Source organism: Rhamphochromis longiceps, linkage group LG17 (genome assembly GCF_057381845.1).
Source record: "Rhamphochromis longiceps isolate RC_006_pf linkage group LG17, R_longiceps_female_GT1.1, whole genome shotgun sequence".
Classification (NCBI taxonomy): domain Eukaryota; kingdom Metazoa; phylum Chordata; class Actinopteri; order Cichliformes; family Cichlidae; genus Rhamphochromis; species Rhamphochromis longiceps.
Genome location: NC_140573.1, coordinates 32,323,918 through 32,347,007, shown reverse-complemented (window position 1 = coordinate 32,347,007; position 23,090 = coordinate 32,323,918). Strand labels below are relative to the sequence as shown.

General features: G+C 38.8%; 1 protein-coding gene across 2 annotated transcripts in view; it reads right to left on the bottom strand.

The window, feature by feature from the left end:
- The window catches only part of cacna2d4a (calcium channel, voltage-dependent, alpha 2/delta subunit 4a), a 98,650-nt gene extending 76,481 nt beyond the window's left edge, over window positions 1–22,169 (bottom strand). Inside the window, exons 1-26 of one of the 2 annotated variants that reach the window (XM_085386374.1) lie at window positions 22,000–22,169; window positions 19,555–19,636; window positions 16,184–16,300; window positions 15,964–16,023; window positions 14,491–14,653; window positions 14,267–14,398; window positions 13,691–13,751; window positions 12,359–12,509; window positions 11,485–11,559; window positions 9,365–9,454; window positions 9,094–9,207; window positions 8,900–8,978; window positions 7,784–7,917; window positions 6,741–6,818; window positions 6,173–6,253; window positions 5,999–6,073; window positions 5,808–5,894; window positions 5,636–5,707; window positions 5,414–5,475; window positions 5,187–5,254; window positions 5,057–5,102; window positions 3,720–3,817; window positions 2,821–2,914; window positions 2,589–2,681; window positions 1,660–1,787; window positions 451–570 (exon numbers count right to left, since the gene is read on the bottom strand). In XM_085386374.1, the coding sequence (XP_085242500.1) occupies window positions 451–570; window positions 1,660–1,787; window positions 2,589–2,681; window positions 2,821–2,914; window positions 3,720–3,817; window positions 5,057–5,102; window positions 5,187–5,254; window positions 5,414–5,475; window positions 5,636–5,707; window positions 5,808–5,894; window positions 5,999–6,073; window positions 6,173–6,253; window positions 6,741–6,818; window positions 7,784–7,917; window positions 8,900–8,978; window positions 9,094–9,207; window positions 9,365–9,454; window positions 11,485–11,559; window positions 12,359–12,509; window positions 13,691–13,751; window positions 14,267–14,398; window positions 14,491–14,653; window positions 15,964–16,023; window positions 16,184–16,300; window positions 19,555–19,636; window positions 22,000–22,151 (2,512 nt within the window). In that variant the 5' untranslated portion in view covers window positions 22,152–22,169. The remainder of the gene's footprint in view (window positions 1–450; window positions 571–1,659; window positions 1,788–2,588; window positions 2,682–2,820; window positions 2,915–3,719; window positions 3,818–5,056; window positions 5,103–5,186; window positions 5,255–5,413; window positions 5,476–5,635; window positions 5,708–5,807; window positions 5,895–5,998; window positions 6,074–6,172; window positions 6,254–6,740; window positions 6,819–7,783; window positions 7,918–8,899; window positions 8,979–9,093; window positions 9,208–9,364; window positions 9,455–11,484; window positions 11,560–12,358; window positions 12,510–13,690; window positions 13,752–14,266; window positions 14,399–14,490; window positions 14,654–15,963; window positions 16,024–16,183; window positions 16,301–19,554; window positions 19,637–21,999) is intronic. The other variant, XM_085386373.1, reaches the window with a different exon arrangement.
- Window positions 22,170–23,090: the final 921 nt, after the last annotated feature.

The window sequence follows — 23,090 nt, the reverse complement described above, 5'->3', positions numbered from 1 at the left end:
CCACACATACCAGCCAGATTAACATTTTAAGCCATTATGTAACACAGATTATGAGAGCTAATCGAGTAATACATTTATAACAGAAGGATGTTGTCAGTGTGTTATATTAGTCCATGTGCACCATGTTTATATTTCTGTTATTCGGTCACTAAGACGAAAAAGACACAATGACAGCATGGGAAAAAAATGATGCCCAAAAAACTATGTAACTAAGATGGCTTTACGAGAAGGCTTTCTAAGAAAGGAGAGGAGGTTTCCATACTTTAATTGCATGCTCATGCAATGAGAGAGAGAGAGAGAGAGTGAAAGAGAAAGAAGGGAAAAAAGAACGACAGACCAAGAAAAAGGCAGAAGAGAAACAAATCGAAAACAGGGACAACAGGATTTATCTGCTAAAAATCAAATGAAAAAGAGGAGGCATGCCAAGTAAAAGAAACAGTTTTCCTCTACCCTCCTCCTCCTCCTCATTCTCCGCCTCCCTTGGATTATTCCCTCCCTCCTCCGCTTGGGTTTCCACCTCTTCTGCACTCAAGGTGGCGCTATAGTCAGCCTCATAGTCCCTGAATACATCTAAGAACAACACACTACATTTATCAAACTCCTAATACGTATTGGGAACTAGTTTATATTTAAAAGTGCATCTCACAAGCGTGGAAATACACCACAAAATGATTATCACCAGTCAACATAAAGCCCCTAAAATTCCTTTATAACTCTAAAAAACTATGCATGTAAGTCGAAGGAAATAGATGCAGAAAATACACAACCACTGTGTTCTGACATTAGGAGCAGCGGTGTTTCCAGCTGCACACTGTGCACTGTGTAGTGGAGATTAAATTTACATTCCTGCCCTCTGACGCAGGCTAAATCGCTTTAATGCCAACATATTTTTCAAAGCTCTTTAAAAATACATTTTATTCCAGTGGAGCAAAACAAGAGAATTTAATCCAGAGGCAGGGAAAAGCCAGGTTCAAACTTGCATGCTTTTTTTTCTGACTTTTCCTTTCTCAACTACAAAAAAAATGAGGTTAGTATGATGTGATGGCAAAGATGACACGGCTGTTAATTTTCACACTCTGATGCTGAAAACTGTTCAAGACATATCTTAGGATATACATCAAGCTGGATGAAATACTTTACACTTTGCCTCAATAAAAATCACATTTCCCGATCTCTCCTAACCAGTCAAAGAACTTTGTTGATGCAAATAAGAATAATAACAATAAGAAAAACTTTATTTAGGGAAATTCACATGTCTGACGGGGCTCATCTACTATTTGTATGACACTTGAAAAGGCATACGGGCAGTGGGTGCGAATGTTCTCCTGTATCTCTTCACTTTACAACAAAAAGAGAAGAGTCTTCCAGTACTGCTGTTTCCTTGAAGATGTTATAAAGTGGGTGTTCAGAGTAGATGTTTCATGATGTTTCAGGATTTATGCAAACTGCATTAATATACATAGAGGGAAACAGAAAAGAGCAGCTGTACCCCCCTGACGGTACAAAAACTAGCCTTACATGGGGGATTCTTTACTCAATTTGCTGAACATTGCAAAAAGAAAAAAGAAAAAACACCATCATAAATAGTATTTCGTAGGATTTGTTTGTTTGTTTTATTTTGTGGGTGTGCGTATACTAAGTAAAGGTATGTCCTCCTACCTCTAGTGTCTTGTCTGGGCATGTAATATAGAAACTTTCCAGCTGGGTACTCAGCTGCTCTGCGGTACCACACTGGGAAATGGTCCAGGGTGAACATATTTTCCTTGTCTGTGGAGGTCAGGAAAGACCTGGGGAGAGACAAAATATGCTAAAAGAACAACCCATTGCTTAATTAACAAGAAGAGTCTTTGACACATGGAAAAAAGCAACTGGATAAAGTGGGAAACTAAAATTGGAAAACAAAAAAATAGTGATATTAAATTGCCTTAACAAGACAGCCATTGCTTTTCAAGAGATATATCTAAAGAAAGGATTTACTAATGTTGAGAATAACAGATTAATGAATATACATTAGAGTTAAAGAGACTATAGTTTGGGATTGCTTGTAATATTGCAATATTGCGATTAATAGGTGTAATAATACAAATAGAGGGGATTCCCGGAATTGGAACAAAGAACAGGGGTGCAGGGCAGGAGAACAGCCAATCCCAAACCCAGGACAGGAAGCCAGAGGGACAAGCCTGGGGGAGGGCAACCCCAGGGTGAACAATAGAGAGAGTAGCGAGAGTAGTGGAAGACTTATTTGTATCTTCATCTTTGCTTAAATTGATGATTGTAGCTGTGTCTGTCATATCTCAAAACCCTGATGTCTAAATGCAAATACAGCCTAAACAGAAGTCAAATGTTTTGGATATATGCAAATTGTGTTTCTACACAGAAAATTCTCCCAAAAGATGCCACCTGGGTGTCAGGGATTAAGTTCAGTTTACCTTTAATTAACCAAGACGGGGGCATAAAGTCATCATCAGGTCTTCAATTACCATCAGTCTAAGGTAAACCTTTTATAGAGGTTTTTTGACACCAGTTTCTATTTGGTTTTGGATATAATAGCATGACAACATAGATGCAGTTGGACTTTTCTTACTCACTTGCCAATTCTTTTCTCGATACCGGCATACCTCAGAAACCTTATGAGGCCTGAACGGGTCCCTAAGAATGCTGTTTCAATTCCCTCATCCATACTGAGAGAGCAAGAGGGAGAAACAAACAAACGCACATACACACATAAAGAGGAAAAATATATGTTAGTATAGATAAGAATCACCAACTGTGTAAAAAGTTGGTGGCATGAACTGAAGGAACATTTGTGTTCATTTTCACCTGGATACGTTGAGCATAAGGGCGTTCCAGTAAGCTTCCATGGGAGCCGTGACCACAGCATCAAACAGCGTTTGTTGCAGCAGCTGCATATCACCTGTTCAGAGAAAGTATAACGGTGTGCTTTTATACTGCTATGGTCCCTGAGTTCTGGACCCTGGGCTTTGCGTTTTGCGAGTTAACGTTTCTTTTGGATTTTGAGAATGACCCTACAGTATGTTTGAATGCTGTTTCTTTTGTAACATTGCTTGTGTTACTTGTTCTTTGCTACCTCCCTTGTGGGGGTAACAAAGTATTCCCTGTTTAGATGTCTTCCTGATTCATTTTGGTTACAGTTTTCTATCTTGTGCTGAGTTTATTTCCAGTTTCGAGTCACGTCGTGACTCATTACTGTCTATTCCCTGTTCTAATGTCCAGCATATTAGTATCTCCCTGTGATTCAGTATTCTCTGGCATATTTGATGCTGAGTTGTACAAAACTCACCATTAAGTGCTTACTCCTGCACATCGCACAAAGTCACAAGTGACATATACTTATTGGTATATAAACTTAGCAGAAAAATGTATTAAATTTTTGCTGATTATTTCTTTGTTGTAACAGTGTTTCTTGGCAATAAATCAGACCAAGACATAATAAATCCTGGACCCATGAAAAACATAATCATCATAATAACTTACTGTATGTGCAGTTTATTGGATCGGATGACTGAATTCAAGAAGAAGCAAAATTAAACAATTTATTTATTTAATAAATATAAATGGCACCATTTAGGGGGAAATAAACAGCAGCATAAGATTTATTACCAAGAAGCAGCTACAAAAAAATATCCAACTAAACACACATTTTTATACTTCTGACATTGATGCATTCATGCGATGCTTGACATTAAGTCACGACTTACACTCCAGATCTGGCTCTTTGCCTGTGAGGTATTGTTCCACAGCTTGAAGCTGACTCAGCTTGCGGTGTGCTGGGTCAATGTCTGTCTCACAGTAGGTCCTACAAACGCACACATATGTCAATTAAGCACGGTGAGGACTTTCAAATATAGTCAAAGTTACTAAATAAAAACGAAAGAAAGAAAAAATAACCAACAGTTTATGCAACTGTTTCTTGTCTTAAAATATATATATTCTCCTTTGTTTATGGGCACCTTGTAGTATGCAACATGCTATTACTCCCAGAGGGTGGTGGTAATGCACCTTAGAAGCTATTTGCCAGCCACCATTAAACAACAAAACCTATTTTTTTTCAATGTGACTATTTCAATCTAATATAAGATGATAAGATGTCTATAAAGAAAATAAAGAATATAACAGCAATAATACTGCTAAGAGTGAGGCAGAGATTAATGCTGCTGAAAATTGTGAACTCAGAGTCGTCATAAGCATGCAGAGCTGTAAAATAAATATATTATCTCAATCTAACATATTTATTAACATTATTAGTTTGCACTCACTGTGCAGCTGCTGCAGATCAGAGATATGAAATTTTTGATACGTTTAAACACAAGGTTACTCAGTGCATTCAGATTTAACTCTCTCCCATTTCCTAATCCAGGATCCACGGAAATCACATTAGTCTGCTACCAGATCAAAGAGAAAATTTATTTTATTGATTGAATGTTCTCTTTGATATATAGCCTACAAATGTGACCCATCAATCTTCTAATTTGGGTTCAAGCAGCTGCAATTCCAGCAGTGTAAAAGGGACTTAGCAGCAGATTAGGATCAACATTTATACACAAAACATTTATTTTCTGCATCAATGTTTTATGCTGAATGTAAGAAAATTCCAGTGACAATGCCACACATACAGTTTGCACTGCTGTAACTTTACAGTTTCATTTGATGTAGTTTATGAGCTCTGACCGAATAAGCTCTATTTATAAAAAAATAATAGTACATCAGATAATCTAGACAGCACTTTACTATAAAAGCTGTCTAATGAAAATGTGGCGTTACCAACCGATTTCAAAACCGAAACCTTCTCCAGACCAGGTTATGTGTTCATCTTAAGTTAGGGTAAAAAGGAAGCACCTTAATTACACTGAAAACTCTGACTTTATGTGCAACATAGACGGTGTTCGGGTTTGTCAGAAGTCACCGTCAAATTAACCTATGGGTAGGACAACTTCCCAAAGTAGGACGGTTTGTCAGAACACCGGATAAACCACCCTGTAGAAAAATGGGAAACACAACCTATCTCACAACCTGTTACACTGCAAGTTAAACTCACCACTCGTTGGCTATGGTCAGATCAGGAGCCAATAAGTCGTGAAGACCTGCGTAAGAAGAGAAGTCAAGACATAAGCCAGGGTGTATGAAACCCAGACACAAACGCAGATGTACAGAGATTGGACACTTACCCTCCTCAACAGAGACATTTCCTATGAAGATATACTGTCCATATCCTTGACTCAACACTATACCCAGACTGTCAACACAGAGAAGGCCAAGACCGTTACAGTATGTGGGAAACTTTAAGAAGGCAATATAGAAAATGTAAGAAGGAGACTTGTTTTGTTTATATGTTTTGTTTTGTTTTACTGGAGAATTTAAGGAATTTAGTAAAGTTTAAAGAAACTGGACAAACCTGAATGGTGTCTCATTGATGACAGTATAGTAGTAATCATTCTTCAGGAACATCACTCTTCTCTGTAAGAAAAACAGGCTTCATAAACACCACAGTGAGCACAAAAAGGCAGCTTTTCTATTGAAAAAAGAGGTACACGGGACAAAAAGGGGAAATAACTGATATAATAGTCACTAAGTCTCCTTTTACATCAACAGATTCCTGAAGAACAAAATTACTCACTCCTTTATCGACTGAAGTTTTCACATCTAAAGACAAGTTTCCGGTTTCTCCTTTAACCATGGCGGTCCTCAGCTAAAAAAAAAGTTAAGCTATATCAGCAACTTAAACTATAAGTCAAAGAAAATAAGTGAAATTAAAGGGTCAAAAATGCGTGTAAGTTTATGTTACCCACTTTTTCTTCGCTGTCTTCCCATTCCACTTCTGACAGATCCACACTGTTGTAGTTGGGTTTAGGCTTTAGCTTCTTACCCTCTTTATACTGCCATACACAAGCACAGGCACACAGACAAAAGAGTATGCTTTTAAAATAAGAGGCATGTACTCATAATCCATTATCTAATACCAACAAAAAAATCCTCGTACCAGAGGTCGCAGGTCAGGATGAGACAAGATGTACCCATTATTGGTGATGAGGTAGGCGTAGCCATGAACACCCAGCTATAAAAAGACCATAAGCAGACAGCCATAAGGAAGCAAACTGCTGACAGTACTGAAGTACAGCATATATGTTACAGGGTGTGTTACTTTCTGGTTTACCTTGTATCTTGTAGCTACTCTCATCAGTTCTCTCAAGGCAACATCAGTTCCTACTACTCCCAGTAGAATCCCGTGCGATAACTTTATGAGGTAAAAATATCATTTTAGAATTTTAAATATATCAAAATCACATTAAATAGCGCTCACTCTGAAACGAAATATAAACAATAAGCTCAAATAAAATCTGAGATGATAACAGCATGAAGCCTCGATGGAGTATTGTGAACTAGCTGGAGATAAGTGAGTGACTTTTTGTTAATCTTTGTTTTCCAGGTCACACTGTTAGAGCAGTGGTTTTATTTTGCAGCCAGCTCTGATCTGAAGAAAGGACTTTTTTGATCTGTGGTTTAAAAGTTAATACTGAATCAAACAAGGCTTCCAAATTTAAGGCAGCCTGTTTCTTAGCAGATCAAGGCTGGTTCCTTCGGTTTTAACCCTATTTCTTATACAGATTTATGAATATAAACTCCCACTTTTGTTATGATCTATCACAATTTCATTTCAATTTAATTTACCATTATCAACACAAAGACACAATGTGAGGTCAAAGTTGTAAAAAACTACTTACAGTCTCTCTCTTCTTGCTGAACACAGGCATGGCTACTGAGGTCATCAGGAGCAGGCTTTGTGCCTGAGTGTTGAACAGCTGTGATACAATAAACACACTTTCAGATAAATTAGTTAGCCTGTGGACAAAAAATTAATTAATTAATAAAAAAAAAAAAAAACCAAAAGCAAATCCAGGTTTGTTTACAGAGTTTGAAAAAATAAGTGATTTGGAGATACTAGCTTTTTTAAGAGTTAGCTTGTTAAATTACAAGCTAACTCTTAAAAAAGCTAGTACCGGCTTGTATAGTTAAAAAAAAGTTTAAACTTTCCACTTTAGATTACATTTCAAACTGATTAAATGAATTTATAATAAAGCATTTTGAAAAACCACTTGAAATGTGGTTTCAAGTGAAAAACAAAGACTTACAACATTAGATCAGCTGGTATCTCGAGGATGAGCTAACTTTAGCTTTAGCAAAAGCTACTGGAGCTCCAAGAAACTACTAGAGGTGACTAAAAACTGACAACCACTAACTAAACAAAACCTAAGCATGTCGTTACAAATGCTACACTTTATTTTCTTTTTCTAGCTAAAGCTCTAAAACTAGCTCCACATACAATTACCTTTTTTGTACTTGGCAACTGAAGTTAATGGTAAATGGGGGGAAAAGCACACATGAATGGCTAAAGAATAACACCTCCAGTAAGATTGTCAAATTACAATGTAATATTTCTGTGGCCAAATGAAAGGGAGGAAAACATAAATTCATAAGAAAAAAAATGTTTAATATTAAATACATGTAATAAATGTGCCAGGGAGGTGGTGCTTTACATCTGCATTCTTTATAATGACCATAGTCTAAATATTCAGAATTAAGTGAATATGTGAATATATTTGCTTCCTTCCTCATTTCTCTTTATATATTTAGTTTTTGCATATTTGCTACACTCACATGTTTCAGATCATCAAAAAATATTAAACAAAGATAAAAACCAGTTCATTTATTAAATTTTGACAAAAATAATAATATTAAACAACAATAATAAGACAAGCAGACTGACCACACTGTCCATATAGGCCTCAGTCCAAATGATGTCATGATCGTGGTTGATGACCATTGGCCGGCTCAGAACATGGAGGTACTCCATAACGTTTTCCTGGACATCAGCCAGTGTTGAGACATGTGTGTAATAACCTGCAGAAGACACAGAAAAGACACACATGTATTGTAACTCGTATCATAAACTACTCAGATGGAAAACTGAGAAGCGTTTTTTCTTTTTTAGTTTTTGGAAAATAAATTGTTCACCTATTATTTTTAACTCAGGTTTCTGCCTTTGGGTATTAAATTTAGAAGAAGAAACTCATTTATCAGACATCAGAACACCCTGTATTCCAAAACATGAAACAAATATCCCAGCTTGAATCTCCGACTGATACAAATATGTTTTTGACGTTCTTTAAAGCTTGGCTTAGTCTAAGGTTTGTGGCATTTCTACAAGTGGGAGACAGTGACGTCAGTGGGATACCTGCAGTGAAGCTGCTCAGCGACAACAGGCTACTGAAGCTCTGCCAAGTGAATACGTGCAACATATTTCCCCTTGGTAACATCTCCCAAGAGCGCTGGTGCAAACACTATTAAGCAAACTGAAACTGCATCCAGAAGGTTTAAGCAGAAGCTGTTTGCAAGAAAACAGCAACAAAATATCTGTTTGACAGATATCTGCCTGCTAGTAGAAGCAACTATCAGTTTATGCAACAAAATGGATTGCACCTGTTATAGAGACACAGTTATGACATTTTTGGCCAGGGATATGTTTGCAGTGTATCTGTGCTGATTATCAGTTATTTAGCCATGGATTTTAATATGCTAGAAGGAGCTAATGTGATTATTTCCTAAGCTGCTGCATGATGCCTTGTAATTCACAAGAGGGCAGCACCTGATACTTAGTTCCTCATAGTGCCACCTGGAATCACCACAGGGCCAGCACACCTCTTTTGGGAGCACCAGGGGTTTCGTAAGATTCAGAAAATTATTCTTTTTTACAAAAAAATATTCTTTAATCTTCAATTTATTACTGTTGCTGTCTTCCTGTAATGATTATGAAGGATTTGTCAGTACAAACAAATGTGACAACACAAACAAAGCCATCAAATTTAAAGACACTGGGCTTTACCCTTGTTGTTGCAGGCAATCCATTTGACATTTTCAGCAAACGTCATCTCCCGTCCAATCAGATAGGTGAACACTCGAACCTGGAGAGAAAGTCAAGTGCTATATGTAGTACGGCGTGATAAGCCACGCTAATTTAATACTCAGCTACTACAGCTTTTAAAGGATGATATTTGTCTGTGCTGGTCTTTATAATACCCGTCGTTCCGGCCAGTTAAACTCTTGAAAAACATCTTGGAAGTCCTCCATGGCTCCGTCTGTTATCAGCATGATTGCCTGGTTACACAGGCTGCCCTGCCCCAGTGCAGTAGCCTAAACACATAAATATGCACATCCAGTTTAATCAGTTTTAAAAATCTGCACTCAAGCTCTGTGTATTGTGGAGGTAGGAATTCCTAAATAACTTTGCTTCGCTATTATTACGGCCAAGGGGTAGCAGTTGCTATGATTGTGGCAAGGAAAGACAAACCTCATTGAGAATCCTGAAAGACTCCTTCATTGCTTTTTTTACTTTGCCCTCTCCTTTCACATGAAGCTGTTCCACCAAAAGCTTGAAATGCTGGAGTGAGACCCAGAAAAGTAAACACACAGACACTGTCAGTGAGCCAATGCGCTTCCCTTCGGGCAAACGCAGCCGAATTAGTCACAACAGAAAAAAGAGAGCGCAGTAGAGAAATTATCCCCGGCTTCCTGGCACACTGACCACTAACACCAAAGCTACTGCAACACCAGAAGGTAATCAAGATTAATCAACACACAAACAAAGACAGATTCACATGCACATATGAGGAGGAGGAATGACCATGTAAAAGGGTTTTACTCAGTTTTAGAAAGCTGTAAGTGTGCATGAACTTCTTTTATAAAAGACAAACCCTGTAAAATGTTGCATCTTGCATAGCTCAAGGATGGATATAAACACTTCTCTAACTAGTCACTTGTATATGAAAATGCGGTTTTAGGAAGAAGTGAAATTTTAATGTGAAACATCATGACAAAACTGAAAAGGAAATGTGTTTTCTTTGGTGTCAAATACTAAAAGTATTTGAACAGAATACTTTTAGTATGAACAAAAACTGCTGCTAACTGCTATTGTCTCTGTGCAAGAGAGGGTTGAAATACAAAGCATTGGCAAAGCCACATACAACCACAGATCAAACATCTACATGCACGACCACTGCACACGGCTGCAGCTATTAATAGCACGTAAGAGGAGCTCTTGTGTCTGTGAATGTGAATAGTAAATAATTAGAACAATAAGAATAATTGCAAGCGTAGTGAAACTGATTTTATGTGCTGTAAATTATATTTAAATATAGACATTTAGTAAAAAAAGTGACTCAAAACTGTGGAACGATCTACTTTTAGAGATCAGACAGGCTTCTTCTCTACCTGTTTTTAAATCACCTCTTTACCCTGGCCTTTGACACCATGTGAGATATTGGTTTTTATTTTTTTTTTTAAGTTTTATTTTAGTTGATTCTATGCTGTTTTATCTTGTTTCGCTAATATAGGGCTGTTCTAATTTTTATGTATTATGTGTTTTATTTATTTATTTTATTCTATTGTTTTTAACTTATTTTCTGTACAGCACTTTGGTCCTGTACTGGGTATTTTAAAGTGCTTTATAAATAAAATTGGTTTGGATTGGATTGGAAACATGCTCAAAATAACTGAAATTGTTGTGAAGTATTATTAACAAAACAAAAATATTGCAAATTGCATTTAATCCCACATATCTGCTCTGTGCTATTCTGACAAATGAGACTGTTTGCTTATGTGCATTTGTACTGTGTCACTGGGGCATGTTGTGTACTGCATCTTTAACATGGTTGGCTTGCAGGTTTGTGTTAAGTAATCTTCCCAGTAATGAAAGCTGAACAAGACTGAAAAAGTGACCCAGTGTGACTTTCAGTAGGACTAAAAGTGAATGGTTATGTAGGAATATTGGAACTCTTGTATAACAACTGCAAAACTGATGATTGTCTTTCTCTACATGTGCGTTCCCTCTTGTGCAAGTGTGTCAGCCAACATCTGTAAGCCCATTCTGCTACAGAATATCCTATGTATTCACCCAATCAGATCCCTTGCTGACAGGTCATGTGACCAACTTAAAATTGTCAGCAGCCGGCGACCTCACCCAAACTGCCATGATGTGGAGGGGAGTGAAAGTAGGGCATACTTACAACAAATAAACACACACACACTGAGACTGAGCAGACTGAGCAGGTGTTGGGAAGTTAGAAAAAAAAAGGGAGGACAAAGGGATGAGAAGAAAAATAAAACAATGACATTATTGGTGTTAGACATGGAAATAATTCAAGAGAGGAGAAAAGAAGGGAAATTGGGAAGAATATTGATATTCTTAATATGTTAGCAGAGGCCGAAGTCACATACGCTCTCTAGGGTTTTACTGGTTAAATCCTTTAAAGGGCAGGTTGCTTTAACTGTGATGTGATTACGGCATAAGCTTTGTCTTCAGGGTATTAGCAAGATAACTTGGAATTATTAAATTCCAAGAGGTTAATTCACTTAATCAGCCATGAGCATGAACGCATGTGCCATTTGTCAAGAGCTGCTTGTGTGTCTTACCTCTCTGTTATCCAGATCAGCCTGTACTAGCGTGCCCTGGAAGCAGGGCTCCACGTAGCGAACATAGTCACTGTACTGGAGACAGAAACCAATTCACATAAACCAATATGGCGACTGAGCAGCTAATGAAGAGTCAACATGATTAACATTTGCAGCAGGGGACAAACAGTTGTTAGTGCAGTTTTACGACCTGCAGTCAATCACCCTGAACGTCACAAAGTAATTAGATTACACTTAATCTCTCCAACCAACCATCTTTAAATATTGACTGTTCATAATGTAACAATATTGAAGTTGTTGGACTAATATGGAGTATGATTTTAATGTGTTCAAGACCAGTTCTATCAAAGTCAAAGCTAAGTTTCATTTTGAATAGACCTCATAAAAATAATTAACTAAACCATTTTTTAAACTACAGAGTTTAGATATGAAGAAGTACTGTTTTTTTGTTTTGTATTGTTTTGCTGCACGGTCACTCGGCTGAAAGGCGTGTAGCTTTAAATTCTGGTAAAAATACAGCTTAAAAGCAGGGGATTTGCAGGAGGCGTATGATTACACATGCAGTAATACCAGGATAAACCATGCTTATTACACAGATTTGTAGTTGTAGGGTTACACACAGCCAAAATCCCCCCCAAAAACCTAAAAAGAAAACAAATTTAGAAGCTTTCATGTTACTGAAAATTTGAGCCTGGCATGAACCAAATTTTAAATTTGGATGTGTGTGTGCATATGTACCTCCATGTTGACCTGTGCATTAGTTCCAGTGCATTTGTGTGTTTGGGCTTTAATCTCTATGTCACGCTCATCCAGACTTAGACAAATTGCATTCATTGCATTTGTCTTTTGTATGACTGTTTGCACATATACTTACAGCTATGATGTTAACAAAGTCATTTTCTCCCAGGGTGTCCAGGATTGTATTAATGGTGTGCTTGGCTATTGTCAGTCTGAGTCCCTTCATGCTGCCACTGACATCCACGACGATTACTACATCTTTAGGAGATGTGGCTGCTTGTATATACCTAAAAGGACATAGAGAGAAAGAAGAAGTAGGTATAAGATGCACTACAACCTACATTTCACACCAAGTATGACCAGATTGGGTGTTATGTACTGCTAGTCCAGCAGCTAGGAAGAGCAGACAGTGTTTATCCTTTTATATGTTCCTCTGTCTGTCTGTTCGGTCCCTTCATCTCTTTATTACCATCCCCTGATTTTTCCAAGCTAATTAACATAAATGAGATTTCCCCTCGAGCAGCAGGTGTGATCGGCAACTTTCCAGATTTACTCTGTCTGTTTCCTTGATCTCTGCTTCCCAGGACAACTGTATTTATGTCTGGAAACCAGACAGAGTTCCCACAATCTAAACAGTCCTTTGTCTTTGTGATAGATCTCTTTACAGCAAATAAAATGTCACATGTTTCAGCAGCAAGGAAATAAGCATAAACACTAAATTAATGATGGCTGAATTCTAGTTAACTACTTCAGTGCAACAGTGCATATTGCACTGTCGTGTACACTCACCGCACTTCATTAGTCACACATCACTAGCACAAAGTTAGACCCCCTTTTTCAGAACTTCCTTAATTTTGTGGTATAGATTCAACAAGATCCAGGAAATATTCCTCAGAGATTTTGCTCCATATTGACATGATGGCATCACATAGTTGTTACAGATTTGTTGTCTGCACATTCATGGTGCAAATCCCCTTTAACTAATAAATACTTTTTAGTTTCCTGTTCTTAGCTGACAAGCGTGGCACCCGATGTGCTCATCTGTTTCAAGGTTCAATGGGTTGTGTCTTCAGAGATGCTCTTCTGCATACCTTGATTACAACAAGTGGTTATTTGAGTTACTCTTGCCTTCCTCTCAGCTCAAAGCAGTCTGGCCATTCTCTTCTAACCTCTGCCATTCACTTGATAATTCTTGCTCCATTTCCCAAACACTCAACACCTCCTCTAGTATCAACAACCATATCAAATTCAGAGACACTTGAATCATCCTTCTTTCCCATTCTGATGATAAGAATTCTTGAGACAGTCAAATACAGTATGGGTGAACCATACTAGACTGCCTAATGGTGCATAGTAACTGTTGACTGGGAGTGATCAGATCTGTAAGTTGGGTTTGGAGCTTCATTTTGAGAGGGCTAAAGATAATCAAAAGGCATCAATGGGGAAGGACAGGGCAGTATCGCCATACCAGTTTCTGTTTCTGCAATCAAATGTGACAACACCGTTTTCATCTGGAGTCCACTGGATGCCTGAAAGAAAACAGAGAGAGTGCAGATGATGGTCAGAGGACAAACTCCTGCTTGGATGATTTTTTGGTTGAACGGATGAACAACTGATGTCAAAATGAATGCTGTGGTAGCATTGTGTGATGACAAACTGTCAAACAAGGCTGTGATGGGTGACGCAGAGGGTGAGTAAAACAAGCTGTCACATATCTTCTGTTAATTACCCTTGCTCTCTCTCACAAACACACACGCACGCACGCACTCAGATAGACATGTACACAGAGAATTTATTAGCAGCCAGACTCTCACCGAGACTGACTCATCATGTTTGACTGTTTCTTGCGCTGTCAGTTGCTGTGTAAGTACAGTACACTATTTGGCTTATGTAGCTGAATGTTTATCTACAGTGCTGTTCATGTTGTTTTAACACTGCATCATCACAGGAGAAAAGTGCAGCCAAGGGTACCATCAATTAACACACTGTGCTACAATTCTGGGACGCACATTTGCTGGCCCAAGTGTAGGCGACTCAGACGTACCTGGATATAGCCTGAAAAAGCCCGTAGAACTGCCAAAGTACTGCCAGGTGAGAGTTGGATCCTCCTGGAAGTTATCAGCGAAAACATCATTCAGAGCCTCAGACATGTAGACTCCATTGAGAATATCAGGATCTACAAAACAGAGAGAGGTAATATATTCTACTGCCAATCTGGTGTATTATGCAGCATTTGCAATTATATTTAAGGCTTTATGGTTGTGTTACCTCTGTTGTAGACATTTGTGGGAACTTGTATGTTACTTTGCTGTATGTTGACTGGCAGTTTATTAAAATGTTCGTTTTCCTCCAATGTGAATTCTCCACCCAGTGGGACTGGATTCCCATCCTCATCCACAGTGTTGATCAACATGGAGTTATAATAGTCAAACTACAGAAAAAAGTGACAGTTGGTGGCTGTACATATATACTAACATGAGTAACCAATAAGAACAAACAGTTGGTTATAATTCAGTTATAAGTCTGTGGATTTTTTTTTTCAAAAGGGCTGAAAATCAGCTCACAAACTGGATCATTAAAAGACAAATTGAAGCTCGCTCCACTCTTGAGGCTTCACAGTAGCTATCCATCTTTAATATACAGTTTGTGGTTAGTTAACAAAGAGTCCTATATTAAAATGCCTGTCAGGTCATTTCCCTTTTTGCAGCTACTGTACTGGTGATTAAAACACTGCCAAATTATATTTGGGTTTATGGTCATGCATTATCAGGTGTGCAGAGGTTTTGAGTGACAAGTGTGGGGCCGCTTTGTGTTTGCTGTTTGGTGGTGAGGGGTTGGGCATTTGATTTCTCTGGTAAAATGCGCTTCTGAGCTTGTTTTTTGCTAGCCTAATTTAGCATCCTATTTGTTCTCACAGTGAAATATAAGGTAGAGAAAAAAACGTTTAAATCTTAACTGCTTGGTGTGCGGTTACTGGAGGTTGCTGGCTATCACTGTGAAATCTGTGAAACCTTCTTGTGATTGCTTTGGTCACTAGCAGATTGTTGCAGTTACCAATGGTTCGCATGAAAGCCCCCAACTTGTCTTCTGACACTCAGCAGCTAAACACAGAGCAGTAGTGAAACTTGGCAAAAAACTGCAACGCAAATGGAAATGAAGAATGTTTGCCTTCAAAGTAAAAGCTTTGCCTTCAGTTGTTACAAGAGGCAAAACTTTTTAAGGTAATCTGTCTCTGTTTGCGGCTTGGGTCAAAACTTTCACAGCTTCACAACTGCTCAGTGACTAATTGTTGAGTCACTTTCTTCCTTGCAAACTTTGGGCAACTGTAGCAATCTACTGCCCTTAGTGTAGTTCCCTATACCTCTTTGAAAACAATTTCACTTAGCCAACCATTGGACAATGAATTGGAGAATATATATTTTTCCTAGAGTGTTGCCAGGGACTCACCAGCCAGTCTCGATGACAGGGTAACTAAGGCCTAACCAAGCTAGCTACTCAGCCAGCATTAGCATTAGCTCGCAAGTTGCTCACACTGCCCTTTTATCCAAATCACATATTCAATTCATAAAAAAAAAACCTAACAAACAACAAAAATGGCAAAATTTGAGTTACAAAGCAATAGGTCTCATGGTGTGGACATATATTTTTACATACAGTGTCTGAGCTTTCTACTAGCAATGGGACTCTTATCCTGTATAAGCTGACAAATGAAAAACTTATAAGCAGATATGTCCCCCTTACCTCGAGTGTTTCATTGTACTCATGGTCCAGATCTGCATCCTCTGCTGCTTCTGCTAATCTCTGTGATAAAAGCATTACAGATTTTCTTTTTCTTTTTTAATTAGCAAAGTGCAGCATTACACAAACCTACACTAGTTTACCATGTATCAGTGTTTGATTTGATGATTGCCCATTTGATTGGCATTAAAGGTTTTTTTTACTCTGCATGCATAATTATTACCTTAACAGCTTTCATCTTCCTCCCAAGCATCTCTTCCATTTCTTCCGCAAACCTTTTCACCAGTTCGTCTCCATTCACCTCCTCTATCTTCACTGTACCTTCAATATCCTTGTATTTCTTTAAAACACACACACAATTCAATTTAAAAAGAAAGATTTGTTTAAAAAAAATGTAAAACACTGTGCCAGCCTTTGCAAGACTGTTTTAAGACAACAAAACACAATTATAAACGATTTCTACATTTTCAACAACACACGAAACCAAACAGTCCCCTCTGAAAACAGAGATCAACTGTACAGGCAACAATCCTGATACACAAACCTTCACACCAGGCATTTACAGGTGTCCTGACTTCATCCTCTCCCTCCACCCCTCACTATTTTGTACAAAGTGATGGTAATGTTTTCAAAGATTTATAATTCAGATGTATAATAGGCAGACATAAAAAAGAGTCTTAATCCTGACATGTTATTATAGCAGTGGCATTCAAAATGATCACCAAAACATTTTTAAACATATTTATGTTTTCTTTTTTTTCTAGTCCAACAACCAGTCGGCCAAATAATACTCATAGTATTTATTCACAGTAGAATCACAGCAGCTGGATAAATGCAATTTAAGGGATCCCATACAGTTACTGCATGAGGACTAAAAGGTTAATTTCCTGCACTAAAAATAATGTAATGACATTTACCCGTCTTGTTTGTTTTGTATTTTTCTGTTGCCTTTATAAAGATGATTACCATTAATTACAATATATTACAATTATTATCAAATTTGCTCAGGAAATAGATTCGATAAGCCATGTGTCCCATGCAACAGTGCAACATCCATCTAATAACTAAGATAAGTTAGATACTCATATGGTTAATAACAGATGTAAAATGAGAAAAACTCACAATATACGGATCTTTTGCAGGTTTGTTTGGGGGGAAAAGCCCTCTTTGTAGCTCCAACATGTTTATAACTGTCAAACAGAACCCCAAACACTCAATATCCTACCCAGTTTACTCAGGCAAGAAGACAGAATCACTAAGTGTTCCACTTATAACAAGAAGCCTATCGATTAGGCAGAGGTGGATGATTTATGGCTCCTTGGTGCAAGGATAAGACTTAAGCGCTGGCTGTTATTACACACCACTGGCTGAATAAAAAGACATTTTGCAGATAGGAAAGATACAGCAAATGAATAGGGCTGTTATGGATACAGTTACTACAGCAAGTGTTGCTCGTGCGATAACTGAAGCACTTACAAGCACCACAATGCTTTCTGTTTTTGATCAGGTTGATATCTTACAAGCTGTGAGGTTGGACAGTGTAGAAAACTGTTTATAACAGCTAAATCAGTAAGGATTGGTTATTTGTACAGCTTGTTTGGTTAACGTTGTTAACACACACTTTGTGAGCCTGCATAGCAGATGGTGAATGGACCTGCTAGCGATACTACAGGGTGGCATGCAGTGCAAGCTCACACGTGCTAATTACTAAAAGGCATGCCTGAATATTTGAATTAAATGTGTCATCAGATTGCTCTCTAGGCCATGCGCAGATGTTGTACAGCAAATGTATGTCAGTCTGCCGTGTTCTTATTGGCTGATGTAATGCACAGAAGGGGGAGAAATGATGAATTCACACTCTGCCCCTTTCAGTTTTGCAGCATAATGTTGTATTTTTTGTAAGATTTCTTTGTCCATTCCCAGCTTCCAGTTCCAACTTTAGTTTTAAATATTTGTGTAGCTGGTAATACAATAAGAGGTGCAGGTAGAGGGAGAGCTCAGCCCCAAATAACCTTCCCTGTATGTTCCTCTCTGTATACTTTTGCGTGACTAATCATCAATAAAGGCATGTTAACCATACCATACCATAACCATCATTAAATATAGCCTAAAAATAATCCTTTGCCTGTCTGAAATGGGAAATTAGTGAAGCATACTATGTCTTGTAACATGTACTTGGGCATGATGTCTTGGGCTAGTATGTACTGTATGAGTAATAATTTGTTGATATCTGACAACCTCTATTTATAAATGTATTTTATATTAAATGGACAGTTCACCCCCAATAAAATCAAGTCCTGCTTGTTTTGATGTGAATAGCCCCATTTTGGTGAGCCTGTTGTAGAGATTTCTGTCCTATTTTGAATATAATGGAATCAAATGGCACTTCATTTGGCATGCTCAAAAGGGCAAGAAAATACATAACACTCAGCAGGAATGTTCCATCCATCCATCTTCTTCCGCTTATCCGGGCCAGATCGTGGGGGCAGTAGCCCAAGCAGAGAAGCCCAGACCTCCCCTCCCCAGCCACCTAATCCACCTTGTCTGGGGAAACACCAAGGCGTTCCCAGGCCAGCCGAGAGATATAATCTCTCCAGCATGTCCTGGGTCTGCCCCAGGGCATCCTCCCGGTGGGACATGCCCAGAGAACCTCACCCAGGAGGCATCCTTGTCAGATGCCCGAACCACCTCAACTGACTCCTTTCGATGTGAAGGACCAGTGGCTCTACTCTGAGCCCCTCCCGGATGGCTGAACTTCTGACTCTAAGGGTGAGGTCAGCCACCCTTCGGAGGAAGCCCATTTCTGCCACTTGTATCCGCAATCTCGTTCTTTCGGTCACTCCCCACAGCTCGTGACCATAGGTGAGGGTAGGGACATAGATCGACAGGTAAATTGAGAGCTTCGCTTTTATACTCAGCTCTCTCTTTAGCCGCAGCACCAATCCGTCTGTCGATCTCCCGCTCCCTTCTCCCATCACTCGTGAACAAGACCCTGAGATACTTAAACTCATCCACTTGGAGCAAGAACTCGTCCCTGACCCAGAGTGGGCACTTTTTCCGGCTGAGGACCATGGCCTTATATTTGGAGGTGCTGATTCTCATTCTGACCGATTCACACTTGGCCGCGAAACCGTTCCAAAGTCAGTTGGAGGCCATCACCCAATGAATCCAACAGAACCACACCATCCTTGAAAAGCAGAGATGAGAATCTGAGACCACCCAAGTGGAATGTTCCCTTCCAGAAATTCCGAACCAGTCAGCCGACTAATGTAATTCTCTCCTTTTTGCTCTGTTTTTGGTCTCCACCAACTCCGAATGGGAATTTCTGTCTATTTCAATAACTTGCTTGTTTTCAGCTTGCCATGTGGTCCTGGTAATTTGGCTTACTGTGCAGTTTTAGACCTGGTTACTGAAAAAAAGATAATCCAAAAACCTTGCTAGGAGCCATTTCATATAGAAGCTGCTTTTTCCCCCTATTGAACTCCTTACATGAGCTGTGTTACCATACTGACGAATGCAATGTAAATATTAATGGCTCACCCACCTGGCTGATAGTTAATAAAAATGTAACTTCATAGATGAACTGCCTCTTACCTTCTGCAGAAGTTTAGCTCCAGAGTACCTGGCGGACAAAGCAGTTATCTCTTTGCCAAATGACACGGCCCACTGCTGCACCCTGAACAGACAAAATACATTATCAATGGAAGGTAGATACCCTTATATAGGTAAAGACAGAGCTACTAGCTCAAATTAATAAACCCATTATAAAACACTGGAAATGACCAGAAATGTACACAGCAAAACATTTAAGCACTTACTGCACACTCACTACTGACAGAGTGAAGCAGATTATTTGAAGGTGATACTTAAAATAGACATTGTACCGGGTCAAGAGGTTATTCTATGCTCACTAACATGCAGCAATTCTACAAATCCTCAGTGTGAATGCCAATGAGGTAAGGTAATAGAGTTTAGAGAGCAGACAGGATGTGACAGATGGCTTAACCTATGGGGAGTCAGTCAGCTCGCTGCTAGTTTGCAGGCAGTCTTGCCAGCATCGGTACTGAAAACTGGCTTATCATTTGTTGACTTGTTGATATTGTCATTGCAAAATTTGAGCGTGTTCATTTTAAAATGTGAGGGCCAACAGTGTGTAAGCCGTCTGTACTGTCAATATTCTTCTTCAAGAGATTTCGTTTAGTATTACCATTCTGGTTAATCATAATCTTGCCGATCCCTGTTCCTGTTTCAAGGCAGCATCAAGAACTTTGGGTTTCAGTGTCATAAAACAATATTGTGATATTATTGAAGCAGGAGATCATCTCCTCTGACACTGGGTTAGGAAATTTGTGCATTTTTAATGATTTATTTTAAAATTAAACTTATTAAAATGGCTATACTGTAATTTTCGAACCAGTATCTGTACCAGTCAGATCAAGAACAGGTTGCAGAAACAACTTCAATGAACAGTAAAAGTATTTTACTTACTTAATTTTTCAATAGATAAACTTGATTTTATCCCCAAAGAAGAAAAAGATCTATGTGTACACTTATACTGTTTATTCCAGAGCAAAGACGTGTTTTTAGTAACAGCTCACAGAAAGGTGCAATGTTTCCTACTGGCATTAGGGTTGCATAGCCTTAGAGGATAAAGATCTGACCTTCTTGGCCTGAAATGTTCCGGTCGTGACACTGTTAACTGTCACAGCCATAAGGGAACTGCTGCCATTTCTTCCCTAGGCAGAGTGCGGCATTTGGGGCTTAGTGACCTATGTTGGACAGTTGAACTCTGGTGTCCCCAGAGCTTCATCTGCCGTCACCAGCCTGACTGCTGACAACACATACAGTAAACTCTTTAAGCTGTATAACTACAAATCTTATACACTGCACTGAATACAACTCTAATCTGCACAGGCAGACATTGCCTTATGGTTTTGGTCGATAGATGTAAGTATGTAAAGCCTGTTATGCAAACATTAACAACATCCATGCTAACAAAGTGCTGTGCTTCTCAGTCTCTCTCAACCCATTCAATTTTTATCACTTTTACATATACAGTCACACACACATGCACACAAATTCTTCTGCTAACACACAGCTCACACACAAACAAGGCTACTGCAGACTGACAGGACTGTATCGATCTGTTCTTGTCTTTCGTCAGCAAGGCGGTTGAAAACCGTTAAGGCGAAAGAGCTTCGTCTTGCCTTTGGAGAATAAACAAACACAGCATTTTGTCCCAAAAAGAAATATCCACCTGAGATAAACTGACCAGTAATCGTACACAGTCTTACAAAGTCAACACTCTGTGAAAGCAAAACACATTACGCAATATAAACTGGTCCCTCTCATGGGAAGGCAATCATTGTACATGTTTGAAAAGCAGTTTTACAGTAGAAGTAACAAGCCTTGTGATATGTACATATGATTAAATGCAAACATAGCAGGACTCCATCAATCTGTATAAGCAGAGCATTGGTGTTTGCCAGCATGGCTCTAGGTGACTGCTGTGCGTTGATAGCGCTAACCACTTGATCACCATGCTGCCTTTTCCTACACAAAATCTTTTCTAACAAAATAAATTGTAATTTTTATTTTTTTAAAATAAATGTCTCTTTATCTCTAGTCAGACTTATATGTCAGATTATTTGAATGTGGCTGTAGAGAGGAGAACAGTTTGGCAGTTCGCTGTACCCCACAGGTGTCCAGATGGTCCATATGTATGTAGAATAATCAGCCAACCTAGAAGGAACACTATTGACTCATCCATCTGACATATGGCTTTAAGAAGGATCATACTGCACGTAGAGCTGCCAGGGTGTGCACACAGAAATTACCTGATTTAAAAAAAGGCTGTGTGTCTATATTTGCCACTGAATGGCAGCACACTGGGTGCCACTGTGATTCAGGATACAGCCATGATATGGATATGTAAACAAAAACAAATGCAAAAATGAAATTAATTTCAGAATAAATGCAGCTTTATGCAAACACCAGACACCAGTCAACTGTCTATTTTTCTAGCGCAGTTTTACTTACGTTTCTGGTGAGATCTTCATTTGACCATCAGTCATGAGGCACAGTGAACTGGAGAGGATAATCCACATCAGCATCATCAACCTCCCGCTGTATGGCCCACTTCTGTCTAATTTAATGGCATTCCTAGCTTTTCCCAGACTCCAGCAGTTCATCCCTGCAGCTGCCGTACGCTGGAGAGAAATTGAGGAAATCAGAACAGTGAAAAAGCATGAATTTAGAAATTTAGAAACCTACAGAGAGAGAAACCTGAAGTCTTGGCACAGATCTACACATACAGGGTGGTACACAATGCACCTTCTCTAACCGACATCTACCTCATTAACTGTGAAAAAAGGGTGACCATTAGCATTAACTTCCTCCCTTCTTTGGAATATTTAAAAGTAACAGAATTAGGCCAGCTAGGTTCTGCAGCACCACTTACAGGCTGTGTCTTAGCTAGTTTATGGCAGTAATAACATCTTTATATGAACATTTATCATTTATACCTAGATCACTCTCTGTCAAGTTAGGTTGTTGACTCTTTTGTGCATGCGAATTGAACTATATTCCAGTCATGTATGTTGGAGTTCCACGAAAGCACAGAGTATTATTGCTTCTGTAAAGTCTTGTAGCTATAATACAAAAAATTCCAACTACCACATGCACATCACTGAACTGTTATCACCTTGCAAACACAGTAAAACTAATGTACGTCTTGATCAGGAATGGTTCAATTAATTTTCTCAAGGGGCCACATGAGAAACTGGGACTGTTTTAGGAGACCGGACCAATTCTGTACTCAGAAGGTGTGTTTGATTTGGCAAACTGGTTATTGGATGCCCTTCCAAGGGGATTTGTGTCTTCCTTTGGGGGTTCACCTGAAAGGGCTCAGTATTCATTTTTCGTTATAACAATGCTAAAAAACGTTTTGGGGTTGTATTGAGTTTGATATGTGATGAATGATGAGTTTTCCAGATGCATTTAATGGCACTTCAAGTGCTATAAGGTGAGTGGCACCAAGTTCTGTTATACTCAGTCTCTATCTACAAAACAATTGCATGTATATGATTTTTGGGATGAACTACCCCATATAGTCAAAAGCTGCATTTAAA